At 44.4% G+C, this 18,803-nt stretch overlaps 1 protein-coding gene across 6 annotated transcripts in view; it reads right to left on the reverse strand.

Moving 5' to 3' along the window:
• Positions 1–18,803, reverse strand: part of LOC310749569 (tetratricopeptide repeat protein 24-like) — a 38,713-nt gene that overhangs the window by 5,472 nt on the left and 14,438 nt on the right. For 2 of the 6 annotated variants that reach the window (XM_083586766.1, XM_083586763.1), the window contains exons 6-7: positions 16,552–16,656; positions 13,063–13,881 (exon numbers count right to left, since the gene is read on the reverse strand). In XM_083586766.1, coding sequence (XP_083442892.1) covers positions 13,801–13,881; positions 16,552–16,656 — 186 coding nt within the window. In that variant the 3' untranslated portion in view covers positions 13,063–13,800. Of the gene's footprint in view, positions 1–11,851; positions 11,974–13,062; positions 13,882–16,551; positions 16,657–18,803 lie in introns of those variants that run through there. The other 4 variants (XM_083586762.1, XM_083586761.1, XM_083586765.1 and 1 more) reach the window with 3 other exon arrangements.

An 18,803-nucleotide genomic window follows, 5' to 3' on the forward strand; every position in this document is an offset into this window, starting at 1 on the left:
TTGTAGGAGTTTATGCACCAAATGAGGGGAAATCTGAATTCTTCAAGAAATTGCATGAGACATTGCTTGACTATATGGACTACAACATTATTATGATGGGAGATATGAATGGAGTGGTATCTACAAATATGGACAAGTCGCAGAGACAGGTTGTAACTAAAGATGGCAGACTACCAAAAACTTTTTTTGAACTGACTGACAATATGGACTTGACTGACATCTGGAGAACTAAGAACCCCCTTGGAAGAGAGGGAACATTCTTCTCTGAAGCCAAAATGACATGGACAAGAATTGACCAAATATGGATAACTAGAGGACTGGCACCTAAGACTCGAAAAGTGGAAATTTGCCCAAAAACTTGCTCCGACCATAATGCGGTGAAGATGGAGATGAAACTAACACCAATCGGTTCCTTCAGATGGAGGATGAATGACACCTTATTTAGAGATCAAGAGGTTACCAAGAAGGCCCAAAAAATCTTGAGAGATTATTTTGAGATAAATTTGAATACCACGGTTGAAAAAAGAGTAATCTGGGACGCAAGCAAAGCGGTCATGAGAGGGTTTCTGATTCAACAGAACGCAATAAAGAAGAGAATTCAAAATGAGAAAAAAAGATAAAATCTTGGAAAAAATAAAAGAAGGAGAGAAGAAATTAAGAGCGAAACCAAAGTCGCAAGAGATTCTGAGAGAAATAAAGCTATTTCAAGTACAATATATGAAAATGATAAATCAGGAAGTAGAATGGAAAATTAAGCAGATGAGACAAAAGACATTTGAATCGGCTAATAAATGCGGGAAACTGCTAGCTTGGCAGATGAAAAAAAGACAAAAATTAAACACTATCACAAATCTGAATGTGGAAGGAAAGAACATACAGAATCCATTGGAGATTAGAAAGTGCTTCCAGAGATATTTTAAACAACTATATACACAAGGGCCACAGAAAGAGACTGATTTAGACCAATTTTTAAGAACAAATGGATTACAAAAAATCTCTCAAGAAAATAAGATAATGTTGAATCACAAAATTACAGAACAGGAGGTAGAAGGTGCCATTCAGAACATGCAGTTGGGTAAATCTCCAGGGCCGGATGGTCTAACCTCGAAATACTATAGATCTTTGAAAGACTGGTTAATTCAGCCGCTAAAGGAGGTCTGTAATGAAATTTTGGAGGGGAAAAAGGCGCCAGAGTCGTGGAAGGAAGCTTACATTACACTTATACCGAAAACTGAGTCTGAAAAGACACAACTCAAGAACTACCGCCCCATATCCCTGCTTAATGTGGATTACAAAATTTTTGCTGATATCTTGGCTAATAGATTAAAAAAGGTATTAGTTGAAGAGATACATAAAGATCAAGCCGGCTTTCTCCCAGGTAGACATCTGTCTGACAATACGAGGAATATAATTAACATTTTGGAGAAGCTGCAAGTGAACATCAATACCAAAGCAGTTTTAATTTTTATAGATGCGGAAAAAGCTTTTGATAATATTTCTTGGAATTTTATGAAGAAAAATCTTCAGGGAATGGGGGTGGGCCAAGGGTTTGAAAATGGTATAAGTGCAATTTACTCAGAACAAAAGGCTAAGTTAATAGTCAATAATGTGATGACAGAGGAATTTAAGATAGAGAAAGGGACACGACAAGGCTGCCCAATTTCCCCATTGCTTTTTATTTCGGTTCTGGAGGTTTTGCTGAATATGATTAGAAGGGACCGTCTGATTAAAGGTATTCAGGTCGGAGCCAAACAATACAAATTGAAAGCTTTTGCAGATGACCTAGTTTTGACGTTACAGGAGCCAGAATCTAGTATGAAAAGAGTATTAGAATTGATTCAAGAATTTGGTCATGTGGCAGGATTTAAGCTGAACAAGTCAAAAACTAAAGTGCTTGAGAAAAATTTTACACCAATTGAGAAAGAGAGGTTTCAGAAGGAGACAGGTTTAACATTAGTTAAGAAAGTAAAATATTTGGGGGTTAATATGACTGCTAAGAATTTAAATTTATTTAAAGATAACTATGAGAAATGTTGGATAGAAGTGAAAAAAGATTTGGAAATATGGTGAAATTTGAAGCTTTCCTTGTTGGGTCGAATTGCAGCTATAAAGATGAATGTATTGCCAAAAATGTTATTTCTGTTTCAATCATTGCAAATTTTGGACAAGATGGACTGTTTCAAGAAGTGGCAGAGAGACATTTCCAGATTTGTCTGGCAGGGCAAGAAGCCTAGAATAAAATTTAAAATATTAACTGATGCAAAGGAAAGAGGTGGATTTGCCCTGCCAGACCTTAAACTTTACTATGAATCAGCAGCATTCTGCTGGTTGAAAGACTGGCTGCTTCTTGAGAACACAGACATTTTGGACCTAGAAGGTTTTAACAACGTTTTTGGATGGCATGCATATTTGTGGTACGACAATGTTAAAGCACATAAAGCATTTAAAAACCATATTGTCAGGAAAGCATTGTTCAATGTCTGGATAAGATACAAAGATTTACTGGAAAATAAAACCCCAAGGTGGTTGTCACCAATGGAAGCGAAGGCTCAGAAAAAGCTCAATATGGAGGCCAAATGGCCGAAATATTGGGAAATATTGGAACAAGAAGGAGACAAATTGAAATTGCAGAGTTTTGAGAAATTAAAAGATAAAGTGCGAGACTGGCTTCATTATTATCAAATAAGAGAGGCCTATAATTTGGATAAAAAAATTGGCTTCCAGGTGGAAAAATCAAAATTGGAAACAGAACTGTTAGATCCTGTGATGGCTTTAGGGGTTGCTTGTGCGTAAGTTGCCGCTGCTCTGGGCTAGGTTGGCTGGTTAAACCATTTCTCGCTGGACAGCCATCCACTCCGTGGCTGTTCAGTCGCTGGCAGAATCCGTCAGTGGGCGTTTCTTAAACCTTTTCCAACATAAAGGTTGTTTGACGCCCAGTCTCCTCCTACTCTCCCTGCGCGGAAGTCTTCTGCGCAGGGAGGGCGTGGGTAGCGGAGGACCTGTGCTCTCCCCGCTGGTGTCCAGTGAAGAGTCCCGGAGCCTGCTCTCTGCTTCCCCCATTGGCCCCCCTCTATCCCTGGTGTTGCGCTGATTTTCTTCCCCAACAGGAGACCTGCCTCTCTCCCTGCTTGGCCCCTCTCCAGCATCGCTGTGGAGCCTCGCCTCCTCCTCCTCTAGTTCCGATGGCAGTTCCCTGACAGATCCCAAAACTAAGATACTTTCAAGAATGTATAACTTGCTGTTAAAATGGAATACGCAGGATGAAACGGTTAAATCTGCTATGATCAAATGGGCACAAGATATTGGTCACAACATTATGTTTGCTGACTGGGAACAGTTGTGGACCACCGGTATGAAATTTACGGCATGTAATGCTTTAAGAGAGAATATTATGAAAATGATATACAGGTGGTACATGACACCAGTCAAGCTTGCAAAAATATATCATTTGCCCGATAATAAATGTTGGAAATGTAAAGAAAATGAAGGTACATTCTTTCACCTTTGGTGGACGTGCCCAAAGATTAAGGCTTTCTGGGAGATGATATATAATGAAATGAAAAAGGTATTTAAATATACCTTCCTGAAGAAACCAGAGGCCTTTCTCCTGGGCATAGTCGGCCAATTGGTGCCAAAGAAGGATAGAACTTTCTTCATGTATGCAACAACAGCAGCAAGAATACTTATTGCAAAGTATTGGAAGACACAAGAGTTACCCACCCTGGAAGAGTGGCAGATGAAGGTGATGGACTATATGGAATTGGCGGAAATGACTGGCAGAATCCGAGACCTGGGAGAAGAGTTGGTGGAAGAAGACTGGAAGGAATTTTTTTTTTATAAATATTTATTAAATTTTCCAGTTTTATACAAACACAAAAGAAAAAAGAAAAAGAAAAATATTAAAAACAAGTCAATTTCAACCACAGTTTTTCAATAACATGTTTCTTTGACTTCCTCATACCTCCCCTTCTTGTTTTCTAGTTCAAATTGTTAATCCAGCAAATCCTAATCTCTTAACATTCCTTTTAACTAACACCTTATTCTCCAATCAACTTTTTAAATTTTATGACTTAAACAATTTTAATCCCAATTATTTTTATCATAACAGCTAGAGACCACATAAGTTCGATCCAGCATCTTTCAAAGTTCATTAATTTTATAGTATTTCTGTAAATAGTCCTTGAATTTCTTCCAATCTTCTTCTGCCGACTCTTCTCCCTGGTCGCGGATTCTGCCAGTCATTTCTGCCAGTCCCATACAGTCAATCAACTTCATCTGCCATTCTTCCAGAGTGGGTAGATCTTGCGTCTTCCAGTGCTTTGCTATGAGTATTCTTGCTGCCGTTGTAGCATACAAGACTGGAAGAAATTTAAAGACTATCTTCAGAAATATTGTAAAATCAATGAATGTTAAAATGATGTTGGATTGAAAATAAGTGGCATTAGCAACAAAGTTAATAAGAATATGCAAAAATGAATTGATAATGGATGAAAATATAGAGTTATAATATATTAAGATACAGAGTTAAGATAAACAAAAGAGGGTAAGGATTTGCTGATTTGATTATTTAAATGGGAATACAAAAAGGGGAGGTGTGAGGAGGCCAAGGAAACAAGCTAATGAGTTTAAAGTTACAAAAAACGGATTTGTTTTTAATTCTTTTTTATCTATTTGTTTTTTGTATTTTGTATTTTTATTCTTCTTTTTTCTCTTTTATGTATTTTTGTATGTTCTCTTTTTTATCTTTTTCTTTCTATATGACTTTTTTCTATTTTGTAAACTTAAGTTTTTGTAAAATCTTAATAAATATCTTATAAAAAACAAAACAAAAAACCCCCCAAAAAACTAGGTGTGTCTTGTGGTCTGGTGCGTCTTATAGAGCGAAAAATACGGTATACTATTTTGGATGGTAAGCTATAGAAATAGCATGCCTGCCTATTTGAAAAACTAAAAAGCAGCAGATTTCGGCACATGGCTTTTGGCTGTCTCCAGTGCACCCTCTTCCCAAAGCCTTGACTCAGAAGTGCTGTCTCTCTTCCCATGTTCACTAGACTGGAGGTCTTCCTGATCACTTCCCTTGTGCACACTGCTTTCCTTTAGAAGGCAGCTTTCAAACAACTTGGGGACCCAACACAACCACATTAAAAACATTACATGTGATCTGGCGGCACACAGGGATGTTGGGGTATATTTTCAGAGATGCTTCAAACACAGAAGTTCTCCATCAGTGGGACTTTTTTTTTTAAGCATTCCTCATGAAAACTCATCAGCATTTCAACCAACAGAGATGCTTCCATGAAATTTAACCTAACATGCACAGTTTTGCAAAGCAATTTTTCCTATTGTAATGCAGTTTTTGATGTCATGTTCACTAATATGCACATTTTATGCACAACTTTCCCCTGGGTTTGCATTTATGTACACATTACTTGGCTGGAGAACTGCATTGCAAAATTCAGGGAAGTGCGAATTTAAAAGAATGCCTGTCTTTCAGCTGCCTTATTGTTTCAGGAAGTGCAAACCAGGTAAAAGGTAAAGGTAAAGGTACCCCTGCCAGTACGGGCCAGTCATGTCCGACTCTAGGCTTGCGCGCCCATCTCACTTAAGAGGCCGCGGGCCAGCGCTGTCCGGTGACACTTCCAGGTCACGTGGCCAGTGTGACGAAGCTGCTCTGGCGAGCCAGCACCAGCGCAGCACACGGAAACGCTGTTAACCTTCCCACTGGAGAGGTACCTATTTATCTACTTGCACTTAGGGGTGCTTTCGAACTGCTAGATGGGCAGGAGCTGGGACTGAACGACGGGAGCTCACCCCGCCACGGGGATTCGAACCGCCGACCATGCGATCGGCAAGCCCTAGGAGCTGAGGTTTTACCCACAGCACCACCCGCGTCCCCTAACCAGGTAGATATGTGTTAAAATGCAGAAGAGCATTTTCTTAGAAGAGCATTTTCATGCCTTGCAGTCTGACGTGGGTGGCACTGTGGGTTAAACCACAGAGCCTAGGACTTGCCGATCAGAAGGTCGGTGGTTCAAATCCCCACGATGGGGTGAGCTCCCGTTGCTCAGTCCCAGCTCCTGCCAACCTAGCAGTTCGAAAGCACGTCCAAGTGCAAGTAGATAAATAGGTACTACTCTGGCGGGAAGGTAAACGGCGTTTCCGTGTGCTGCTCTGGTTCGCCAGAAGCGGCTTAGTCATGCTGGCCACATGACCCGGAAGCTGTACGCGGCTCCCTTGGCCAGTAAAGCGAGATGAGTGCCACAACCCCAGAGTCGTCCACAACTGGACCTAATGGCCAGGGGTCCCTTTACCTTTACCTTTAGTCTGATGCTGGTCTCTACATAGGCAGCTGGAGAGAAGCAACACAACTGCTCAAGTGTGGCTTATGTGATTCAATTCTGAAAATGTTGCAGAACTCGTGGCTAGTTAGGGTGGGATTCTGGCCTCCCCAGAAAAAATTGGGAAAACGGTTTTCCGTAGGAAAGTAAAGAATGAAGTTATCACTGAAGAAGTTGCCTATGTTTGCAACAAAGCACCATAGAAGTTGTGGGACATGAAATATCTACTGATAGGCTGTGTTGTATCTTCTGGAGAGTTTAACATGGAGTTTAAATCTTCAGGTGAGCACCGTCTCTTTGCCCCATCAACATCAATGGCCCAGTTGGTGGTGAGACAGGAGAGAGCATTTTCTGTGGGGCTGGTCCCAGGTTTGGAATCCCCCCCGCAAAGGTTAGACTGGCTCCCTCTTTGCTATTCTTCTGCTGGCAGAGAGGCCTTTGAAAAATACAGCCATTGCTGGCCACTGTGCTATAATGCATGGGTAGGCAACCTAAGGCCCATGGACCAGATGCGGCCCAATCGCCTTCTCAATCCAGCCCACGGACGGTCCGGGAATCAGTGTGTTTTTACATGAGTAGAATGTGTGCTTTTATTTAAAATGCATCTCTGGGTTATTTGTGGGGCATAGGAATTCATTCATCCCCCCAAAAAAATATAGTCGGCCCCCCACAAGGTCTGAGGGACAGTGGACCGGCCCCCTGCTGAAAAAGTTTGCTGACCACTGCAATAATGCAATGCTGATTTTAAATGTGTTTCAATATATTTTAACTATTGTTTTTAAGAACAGTTAAAAAATGCTGTATTACTGTGTATTTAAAAAGATGTTTTCATATGCCGTAAGCTTCATTGAACCCAGTCTGGAATACTGAATATAGATACATTTTTAATTTAAAAAAACAGTATTTTTTAAAATTACTGCTGATTTATTTTTATAGCATTATTCTACGCATCCAGGGCAACAGCTGGAATAATATGTCATCTCCAGGAGAAAAGACTACATTGCAGGGGGCTGGATTAGATGACCCTCAGGGTCCCTTTCGATTACGATTACGATTACGATATCTTTATTGTCATTGTCCCTTGCGGAACAATGAAATTGAAAAACTACATAAAACTACATAAAACTACCACAAAACTACATAAAACTGCATAAAACTACTACAAAACTACATAAAACATCCAAAAACCCCTAAAAACTCTAAAACCCCATTTTAAAACACACTAATACAGAGACCCCTTATGCTGCGTTTAGAGCCAGAATTGCATTAGCGTAGAAACTGTTTCTCAGGCGGCTAGTCCTGGCCTGTATAACCCTATACCTTCTTCCAGAAGGCAGAAGCTGAAAGAGATAATTTCCGGGGTGCGTACTGTCATGTGCTATCTCTGCCGCTTTCTTATGGCACCTGGCAGCATAGATTTGATCTAAGGTAGGAAGAGTGCACCCAATAATTCTCTCTGCAGCCTTTACAACCCTGGATAGCATTGTTTTTTCCCTGGCTGTGCAGCTCCCAAACCACACGCACAGACCATAAGTTAGTACGTTCTCCACAGTGCAATGGAGTGCAACTCTACAATTCCTGTCCGGTGCTCTGAGAAATTCCCAATACCGAAATCCTGCTGAGGCAACTGTGAGCAGAGGAACTGTCTTCCTCCCAGTCTCCACTGTGGCTTTGCAAGTGGGATTCCCAGGTCTTGGCTCACATCAAAGGCGCTTGGGAAAGGAAAAGGAAGCTCAGGTCTGCCCTGGCCACAGTGTAGCGCTTTCTCATTAGCCACCTAAGCTGCTTTCTCTAGTATGTGGTACAACCTTTTCAAGTGGGGAGGAAGGGCAGACAATGGTGTGTGCATAAAATGAAATGCAATGATGAAAGAGAGAGGGAGAAAGTGAGGAGAGACTGTATGACAGTAAGATGCAAATATAAGCAGTACTTTATTCTTAATATCATCCTTTCCACACACCTCAACAATTAAAAGAGATGCCTCTTGGTTCAGAGCAGATCACCGTAGCTTATAATTATATTTAATTCTTTGCTCCTCCAGCCCCAAAGAAAAGGAATCACACGAAGGGTGTACTGCAAGGAGTGGGGGGCTCATTTGTGTGCAATATTTTGGTGAGTCTCTACCAGAGTAAGAATAGTGTCAGACTGGTTATCTAATCGGACTTCAACATTGTACATTAGCTGAGGGTTGGGAAGTTCAGACCACAGGCTCAAGATTAGAACTGAACCAAATCAATCCATTTAAAGATGCACAATGCTTCATGCAAGGCATATGATTATCTTCATATGGAAGATAATGACATTCTGCACTTGGAAGGCAAACATAAAAAGAAATGTAAGATAGCAATATATTACGAAGATTAAGAATGGAATAAGAACAGCATTATAATTACATCGACAGAGCAATCAATTCAAGTAATTTGAACGAGAATCTTGGGCTTGTAGCTTCCTGCTCTAACTCTGGCCTCCTGCCTTTTAGGTTCTTGTATTTGTTTCTTACTAGGGGCTGTTGCCCCTGCTTGCTGCACTCAAGAACTACTTGCTAAGATAATCATGGATAATGTTGGCCTTGAGAAAAAACTGGAGATGTTCTCAGGCATAAAATGCAAGGGAAGGCAGATGTTGAGAAGTGGGAGGTGGCCGATCTCTCAGAAAAGCCCAGTGCTCACAGTCCTGGGAGACATCTGCTGTGACAAAAGGGCTGCTGCCCCAGGCAGAGAGACTGAGTCAGGACTCTGGGAAGAGCAGAGCGTCTCTTTTGGGGAGAAAAAACTAAGGGAGGGAGGTGGTTAATCTTCTGTAGGGCGGAGGCCAATAAGGTCTTCAAGAAATTTCTGTGGTTTGCACCCCGTAGTTCTACATGCTGGAATAAATGGTAACAAATATCTCAGAAAGCAGACTTCGATGTTATCTGGCAGCTTGGGAGAAAGAAATGAGGAAGAGGTACAGTGGTACCTCAGGTTACATATGCTTCAGGTTACAGACTCTGCTAACCCAGAAATATTACTTCAGGTTAAGAACTTTGCTTCAGGATGAGAACAGAAATTGTGCTCGGCGGTGCGGCGGCAGGAGGAGGTCCCATTAGCTAAAGTGGTCTTCAGGTTAAGAAAGGGCCTCCGGAACGAATTAAGTTCTTAACCTGAGGTACCACTATACAAGCTGCTTCGTACAGGTGCATCAAACGTTGTTGGTTTCCTTCCCCCACTCAGCCTTGGAAACAGCTTTAGGTACCAGATCAACCTGCCCATGATGTGGGCGTAGCCAGGAATTTTGTTGGGGGGCGGGCGGGAGAACCTCAGATTTGTGTTGATTTGTATTGATGTAGATTGATTTAGGGGAGATGTTGCCCCCCTTGGCTATGCCTGTGGCCGATGAGACTTGGCGAAACAGTTGCCTCAGGGTAGCAAGATCAGAAAAGCTGGGAGAGGCAGCAGATCTGGGCCCATGAGGAATTTGCTACTCACCCCTCCTTCCCCCCTTCCTTTACCTCCCATTTTTCTTGGTGTTGTCATAGGCAACAGGGGTGGAGTCCCTGGCAGAGATTGCATTTTCTATTTTGCCTCAAGCAACCCGGCAGCATGGGCTGCCCTGTTGGGTACTATGCACAGGTCATACAATACATCCATTTCTCTGCTTATTTTTAAGATTTATACCCAGGGCTGAGTTCTGGCACCCTTTTTAGGTGCATTATGGCCTATTTTTTAAAAAGCTCACCAACTTTGGTTGGTTGCTCCCCCCCCCAAAAAAAGTACCGTATTTTTCGCTCTATAAGACGCGCCTAGTTTTAGGGGAGGAGAACAAGAAAAAAAAATTCTCTCCCTCTCTGCGCAGCGCCTCTCCAGCGAAGTGAAGTCAGAACAGCAAGAGGGATTGCTGCTTTCACTGCGTAGCAATCCCTCTTGCTGTTCTGGCTTCTGGGATAGCTGCACAGCCTGCATTCGCTCCATAAGACGCACACACATTTCCCCTTATTTTTAGGAGGGAAAAAGTGTGTCTCATAGAGCGAAAAATACGGTAAGTTCCAGTACAGTGGTACCTCGGGTTAAGAACTTAATTCGTTCCGGAGGTCCGTTCTTAACCTGAAACTGTTCTTAACCTTAAGCACCACTTTAGCTAATGGGGCCTCCTGCTGCCGCCACGCCGCCAGAGCACGATTTCTGTACTCATCCTGAAGCAAAGTTCTTAACCTGAGGTACTATTTCTGGGTTAGCGGAGTCTGTAACCTGAAGCGTATGTAACCTGAAGCGTATGTAACCCGAGGTACCACTGTATCTTCTTCTTTTTTAGAAAAAAAGCCCCGATTATACCTCACCTATCAATCAGCACAATCAATTTCAAATCAAATACAAATTGTAATGGTTTTTACAAAGACAGCTGATCTCTCTCTCTTCCCCTCGGTCAGCAGCCCTTAATTCTCTGGCAGGTGAATGGTGCCAGCTCTGGCTTCCCTTTGGTTCTGCAACCCCAGATCACAAAGGAGAGGCTTCTGATTTGTAGGGCTATTGCCCTAAGCATGGTTCCTGGTTGCAGTTCCTCCAGGAAGCAAGAAACAGTTGCCCTGTTGCAGCTTGATCCTTGAATTATCACGTGTCTACCCCACGCTGCTTTCTCCAGAAGTTTAAACTTACTTGATTAATCAACTTAGATTTGTTTAATTGGGTGACAGTCCTGCCCCTCAAAAGAATAAAAGAAAATATTTTAAAAACCAGTTATAGACAGTGCCACAGATTCTATCAGAACTGTCTCTGGGTAAATATTTTCAGGACGTGGGGTTTGTGGCACACTAAAGATCAGGTGGGTCAGTGGGGCACCCGGGGAACAACTGAGCTAACAATCTGCACCAGCCCCGGACAATGAGGCCTTTGAAATGGACCGGTTTTCTTCTGGATGTGTGCCTAGAAAAGGCATCCATTCTCTTTCTGCAGCCCTCGTTATATTGCAGCAACAGCTAAAAAGTGTTGACGGAAAGCTTCAAAGCAGAGCTCTGTGACATTGTTAGCCGAGTGTGGGAAACGACCGACCCCTTTAAGCTACGAGTTGCGATTTCTCCCTGTGAAAACCCTGCACAGCAGCAGCAGAGGCCGGCACAGCAGAAGACTTTGCTTAAGCAGAGAGTGCATGTTGAACAGGAGTAAAAAATGGCATTACTACAGTTTGTGGAAATGCTGATAAGGACGGTTGTGTGGAAGGAAGAGAGGAAGTGGTTAGGCAAGTTTGCGTTTTTATTTTTCTAAGGAAGGAACAAAAGGATCTCTGTGTTGCAGAATTAAGCTCTTTTCCTGGCAATTTATACACTCTACAAAGAGAAGGCTACTCCTGTGTAAGTTTCATGAAAACTACTGCAACTTCTGCCATGGCTGTCTTGAGCCTTCCTCTGGATTGGGACCCCAGAGTGTAAACCTATTGGATCCCCCACATTTTCCCTTTCCCTGGTGCTATGGTATGCGGCAGGCTGAATCCCAGGAGAGCCACTGCCAGTCAGTGTTGACACTATTAAGCTAGACTCAGTCTAAGGAAGCTTCCTAGGTTCCCTGCTTCTTCAGGGGGGAAGGCTGTAGCTCACTGGATGTATGCGATACTGGAAAACTCCAATGAAAACAGAAACAGGAGCAGAAACGGCCGACACTCACTTATTCTGTAACAGGAAATGATCCAGTGAATACAAGCTGTATTCGGTGTTTTGCTTTCTACCTGCAAACAAAACGTAACTGAGTACGTCCTCCCTCCCCCATTTGCATTAAGTTTCCTTTGCACTGAAATAAATGGGGTGGAATAATGTAATGAAAATGTAACATGTAATTAATTATCTAGATTACGTGAGCTAGGTAGTTTTTCTACAGTGGACAGCAGGATAAACAACATGGTTTTTGGCAGGAAGTGAACTGCAGTGGAACAGAAGCAGCGCTGGATGTGATGAGCATAGGGGCTAATGGAAGATGATGCCTTCTTCCATCTCTGGTGGAAGAGCAACTGTTTTGCATGCAGAAGGCTCCGGGTTCAATCCACAGCATCTCCAGGTCCTGAAACCACAAAGAAGGGACCTGGGACAGCCGCCTCCAGGTTCTGCCTCAAAGACACAAGGTGTGGCTTTGATGTGTTTGCTTCATTGTATGCACACACACAGAGCTTTCTTTTTAATTCTCCAAGGCTTCTCAACCAAATTTGAAGCTTTGGCTTTTCAGTTTTGCGTGAGTTTAATTTTATTGCTTAGTCTCTGCTGTGATGCTTTTATTTTTATTATTTTAATTTTTATTTTACTGTGGTAGTATTTCAGTGTTTATTTTGCAGGAGAGTTTCACTTATAAGGTGGCCTGTCAGTGCTGTTGATAAACAAATAAATTAATTTTCAAGAGAAGCCCAGATTTCACAATTTTTTAAAGCAATAAAAATTTCCTAATATTGTGAAAACATTTATTCTCTCCCCTCTTCAGTTTAATTTAGGACAGCCCCTCCCAACCTGGAGCCCTCCAGGTTTTTGCAACTACAACTCCCATCAGCTTCAGTCAGGTTGACCATATGATGCTGAGGCTGATGGGAGTTGTAGTCCCAAATACCTGGAGCTGCTTCAGAATCTCCCCAGGGCCAAGTTGTCCAAGGGGGAGCCTCTCAAAAGCTGCAGCCAGCCAACTCTCACTGGTTCTCATGAGGAAATGCAAGGTTGATGGGAAATAATTTATGACTTTCGACGTGTGGAGGGAAGTTCATTTAAGAAGCAAGGAGACAGTTGGAAATTGGGGGACATTTGCATTTTAATCTGAGGATTTCCATGTACCACCAATTAGAGACAAAAGATACATAAGAAATTCTGATGAATGACGCAGGCACCTCGGTAACCTTCTCATTACACTGGCATCTGAAGTGGAACCAATGCCATTTATTAATAATTTAATTAAAATGGCAACACATTATTTTTTTCCTGTACTATACAGAACTGTAAACATTAATTTGATATGGTTGAGAATCATGAAATGCAATCTTAATTACTTAGAAACTAGGATAGCCAGTTGAACTGAATCAGGCAGGCAATTATCTTGAGTTTCCCCCCTTTCTCCTTCTCCTTCTCAAAATGAGCATCCATCTTAAAGAGCGGAGATAAATAACAAACTGAAAAAATGAAGAATCTTCTGGAGAACTCTTTGTATAAACAAACCACCCTCCTCCCAAACTGATCGAACAGTTCTATGACATCTAAAATGAGATGTATTGGTACCCAAGGCACAAAATGGCTCACACACAAACACATTCAGCATCAGGTGCAAACATCCAAGAGGTTCTTTTGTGCAAGCTCCATTGAAGTGAATGGGGAGTGGTCTACAACTGCACCACAGTGCTCACAGAATCATAGAATGGTACAATGTAGAAATCTCAGCTAAAGCATCCATGACAGATGGACATCCAACCTCTGCTTAAAAACCTCCAAGGAAGGAGAGTCCACAATGTCCTGAGAGGGACCGTTCCACTGTCAAACAGCTCTGTCAGCTCCTGCTCTTTGCAATGGGATACCTGGAGAACAAGCCCCACATTCTGGATGGTGGAGAAGGCTCTGAAAAAAGGTAGGACAGGAGCTCAATTCCGTTGTTTTTTTTAAGAAGAAGGTGGTGCATCAATTTGTCGCATGTTTCATAAGAACAGGATAAGAACACACAAAATGCACTGAATTTAATTGCCATATTTCTAGGGTTGAGCCTTTGAATTAAAAATAGCTGCTTCCTGTGTGCCCATTTCATGAGCCATCATCACAGCATGAGCTGGACGCCACACCCGCTTGCAACAACAGAGATAAAGTGGCTTTGTGGAATATGAGGTCATCGCTGGGAATAAAAGAGAACTACAATCAGCAGCCCCTGATGCCTTTGGCTATTCAGCCTAACGGGGTTCATGGGCAGCACATGACGCACACACAGAGCATGATAGAGAATTGGGCCCAAGCACAGCCTTCTTTTGCTCGGCCAATTCTCACAGACTCAGGGCCACAGGATGAGAAATCCATGGTCTGTGTAGAGCACAAATCCCCAGGTTTCCATCTCTTCATTGCAGTCAGGCAATGCAAAGAAACCTGAACGTGTCTCTTTCTGTGGCTCTTTCAATGAGGGCTGCTGTCATGAACTAGCAGGACAACAGGGAGGAGAAAGAGGATCCCAGCAAGGGACTGGGACACACCAGAGCAAGCTGGGGGTGGAGAAGGAGAGGTTGGTGTAGAAAGCACTCACTGGGTGACAGAGGGTGGCGAGGGGATGGAGGTCGGTGGACAGGAACCAGAGCAGCAGGAACCATCACCAGAGCCAGAGGGGCCCCGTTTCCCCAAACACAGCAGGCTCTGAGGTGTAAGGAGCAGCAGGAGGTGTGCTAGAGGAGGCTAAGGCAGGCACGGCCCCCCAACCCAGATCATTAGCTGCGATGAGGTGTGATTCCTCAGCTGGAGCAGGCTCGGGACAGGTGAATGTCACCTGCCTCATGCAGTTCAGATGCTGCAATCAGCATGCAAGGTATAAAAGAGAAGCAGTGCTGAGGAGCACAGCCCTTATCCCCGATATGCTAGCTTTGCACTTTTTCCTTGGAGCAACTGGGCAGCTCCTGCCCCAAATTGCCCTCCACCCTCAGCTCGCAAGAGCACATTGTCCCTGCCTGCCTGCTCTGGCCAGCAAGCAAGACTAACTCTGTTATGTATTGCAGTTCTCACCCTGGGCCAGCAGGGGGATACTGTAGATAGTTTTCATTCAGGTCCACATATGCAAATAAGGAATTGAAAGTGACGTTCAGTGATTGGATAGTTACAGAAAGTTGTTACTGTTGCTTTGTAGTTGAGCTCTATATAAGCAGGTTGGCTGAACCCTTCAGCCCATTTCTGCACTGGGCCTGTGACTAAACAAGAGCTGTTTGAAGAATCACTGTGGCATCTGCTATGTTCACCCACAACTTAACAAACTCAACAGCTTTTATAGGGGACAGGAGGGTCCCACCTGACCCACCCTGGCCTCCATTATCCTCCCAATAGATAAAAATGGAGAGACATTTTAGAATCATTATACTCATTCCAACAATGGCAGCTCGTGCAAAATTCCTTTCTTTGGCAATTGCCTCCCCCACCCCAGACTTAGCTTGGTGGTCACATTTAGATGTACGCAGATTGCAGGAAGGATGAACCTAAACCTCAGTCAGAGATTTGACTCTGAGAGCAGCGGTGGGGACCCCTAGGCCCTGGCAATGAATGTGGCCCTCCAGTCCTTTTTCTCCAGCCCTCTGATGTCTCCCCTTACGGCATCTCCTTGAGTCCTTTGGCCTGGCTGGAATGCGTCCTTGGGGTTTGATGACACCTTTTGCCTACCTTTGCATGACTGAGATGTAGCCTACTGAGCCCACATTTGCCTCCAGCCCTGCCCACCATTTGCATGTGGCTCCCAGAAGGTCCCCCATGGGGCAATGGGGTCCTTGAACTGAAAAAGATTCCCAGGCCTGTGGGGAGGGAGCTGAATTTGATAAGGCTGGCAATGCCATATTTGTTAAGGCTGGTGTAAGGCAGCTCGCTTTGATCCTAAATACCACCCACAAAACATTACTGAGGCAAAAGGCCAAAAAAGGGGGCAATGACTTTCTAGAGCAGGGGTCAGCAAACTTTTTCAGCAGGGGGCTGGTTCACTGTCCCTCAGACCTTGTGGGGGGCCGGACTATATTTTATTGGGGGGTGGGGAATGAATGAATTCCTATGCACCACAAATAACCCAGAGATACATTTTAAATAAAAGGACACATTCTACTCATGTAAAAACACGCTGATTCCTGGACTATCTTTGGGCTGAATTTAGAAGGCGATTGGGCCGGATCCGGTCCCTGGGCCTTAGTTTGCCTACCCATGTCCTAGAGCAGCCTTTCTCAACCTGTGGGTCTCCAGATGTTGTTGAACTACAACTCCCATCACCACTAGCTAGCAAGGCCAGAGCTCAGGGATGATGGGAGTTGTAGTCCAACAACATCTGGGGATCCACAGGTTGAGAACCGCTGTCCTAGAGTGAGCTGAAAAGGAAAAGCTGGAGCAAGTGACTTCCACGGATGGAAGGTGGGGATGAACTCAGCCGGGGCACCCTGGGCCAGCTGCCCATTTGAGCCAATGGCCAAGCATGCTGGGGCAAGCAGGAGGAGCTTGAAGGGTCAGGTGGGCCCAGCACGCCAGCAGTATTTGTGCAAATGTTTGCCCCCCCACCCCAGCGATTCTTACATCTGTTATTGCCAAATCCGCAAACTCATCCTCGGCGTTCGCTTGATAGTTAGCGACAGCAGCCAATTTCTCCCAAATCCGTTTTTGAGGGATTTCAGATGCTTCCTGTTGATGAGGGAAGAAGAGAAGGAAATAAGATGCAAAGAGATGCAGCATGTGTCACTGTGGGAGACAAACACGAGAGCGACCATGGGAAAGTGGCCGTGGGTCCATGGCAGAGCGCCTGTGTTGCATGCAGAAGGTCACAGGTTCACTCAGAAGAGCTGCTGCCAGTCAGTGTCGACAGTATTGAGATAGATGAGCCAAGTTCATCTTCCTACTGTCCACAGTGGGGAGGGCAGCCATTTCCCCTCTAACCGGAGGATCCTGGTTGTTATGTACTGAGTTGAATAGGATCCAAAATGCAGCAGTCTGATTAGTCCTAGAACAATAGGATCCAAAATGCAGCAGTCTGATTGGTCCTAGAACAATAGGATTCAGAATGCAGCAGTCTGATTGGTCCTAGAACAATGCAGCAGTATGATTGGTCTGCAGGAGCCACCCAATCCAGCTCCAGATGGAAGTGAATCCACAACCTGATTGGCCTACAGGAGAATTCCGGAATTAGCCAATCACGTGCAGCCCATGGTGTAAATAATGTATATAAAGCAGATACTTTGGGGGGACTTTCATTCCTCCTCACCACTATGAGCTGAATAAAGAGCATGAAATCCACTCTCAACTCCGAGTATATTTCACTGGTTTTGGAGGCTTCCACTTTCCTAAGAAACACAAAACTTCCCCCTCTTCCTTTTCCAAGGCTGCCCTGAGTGGCTTGTCTCCTGCACTCTGTGGTCAGCTCAGCCTCCATTCAGCCTTCCTCCTTTTTCTACCCTGGCCAGGCTGGGTTGGGCAATTATTTCAGTGTGACACCAAATAGCCACAGATCAAATCTGAAAATGGCATTGGAGATGGCTAGGCTAGAGAACCTGTAACTGATGGCTCCCTCGTGAAAAACATCTCTGCAGGGTCTAGCTCTATACTCCTGCAACTGTGTCGCTAGCCCACCCCCACGGCCCCAATCCTATTCAGGGCCAACCCACCTGAACAAGCAACCCAAGCAATGTGTTTAGTTGCCAGTGGAAGCAGCTACTCCCAGGGTAATCAATGTGGAGCATTCCAGATGTTGTTGGTCTGCAACTCCCATCATCCTTGACCATGCTGGCTGGGCTTGATGGAAAATGGAGCCCAGCAGCATATGGAGGGCACCAGGCCAGTTACCCTGGCTTAATGTGAGGAGACGTCCAACAGCCTCTATTAACTGAGATGGCTAGATGGAACCTCCGTGTTCAGTGGTATGCCAGGAAGTGACTTTTTGCGCTGCTTAGGGGCATAGAAAACTGCCTTACACCAGGTCAGATCCTTGATCCATCAAGCTCAGAATCATCTACACCAGGAATAGGGAGCTTCACAGCTGCTGTAGGTCTTCTCCAGCTCCCACTAGCCCCAGTCAACATGGTCAGGGGGATGATGGGAGTTGGAGTCCAGCAGCATCTGGAAGGCCACTGGCTCCCTCTCCCTGGTGAATACTGATTGGCAGTGTTTCGGGGGGGGGGGGGGGGTTCAGATAGGAATTCTCCCAAGGTCTATCTGGAGATACCAAGAATAGAGCATGGGCCCTTCTGTACGTAATGCTGAAACGAAGGGATGAAGCCTAGTGAGAAAGTATCTGCTTTGCATGCAGAAAGATCCGGGTTCAATCCCCAGGTTGGGCATGGAGAGCTCTCTGTCTGAAATCCTGGAGAGCTGCTGCCAGTCAGTGTGGGAACTACTGAGCCAGATGGACCCAAAGGTCTGACTCACTATAAGGCACACTTCTTATGCTCCTATGTCCTGCTCCTGATACAGGCCCCTTTCCTATCTTCTGCTTCTAAAGCTCCCAGAAGCATCTCTTTGCCTACTCTGGGAATTTGGGTGCTGGATTATCCTGGACTTCAGTCTGTTTCCGTAAGGAAGTTCTGGTGTCCATATGTCTAAGGCCAGCCATCTTTCCCTCCCCCAGTGGACTCTGGGATAGCACCTTTCCCGGGCCATGCAAGAATTGCTTCCTCCTTGCTCACCTGCCCAGTGATGCTGTCTGCTTCTGGAGGGGTTTGCAGCAATAGGCACTATTAGATGTGGGGCAGGGCCTATCCGTCCAATGGACAGCAGAATCCAGCCCTTGATAAATGGCCCAATTGCACCAGCTGCTTTGGTCTGTGCTCATTAAGCTA

This window comes from Podarcis filfolensis, assembly GCF_964270895.1.
Source record: "Podarcis filfolensis genome assembly, chromosome: 14".
NCBI lineage: Eukaryota > Metazoa > Chordata > Lepidosauria > Squamata > Lacertidae > Podarcis > Podarcis filfolensis.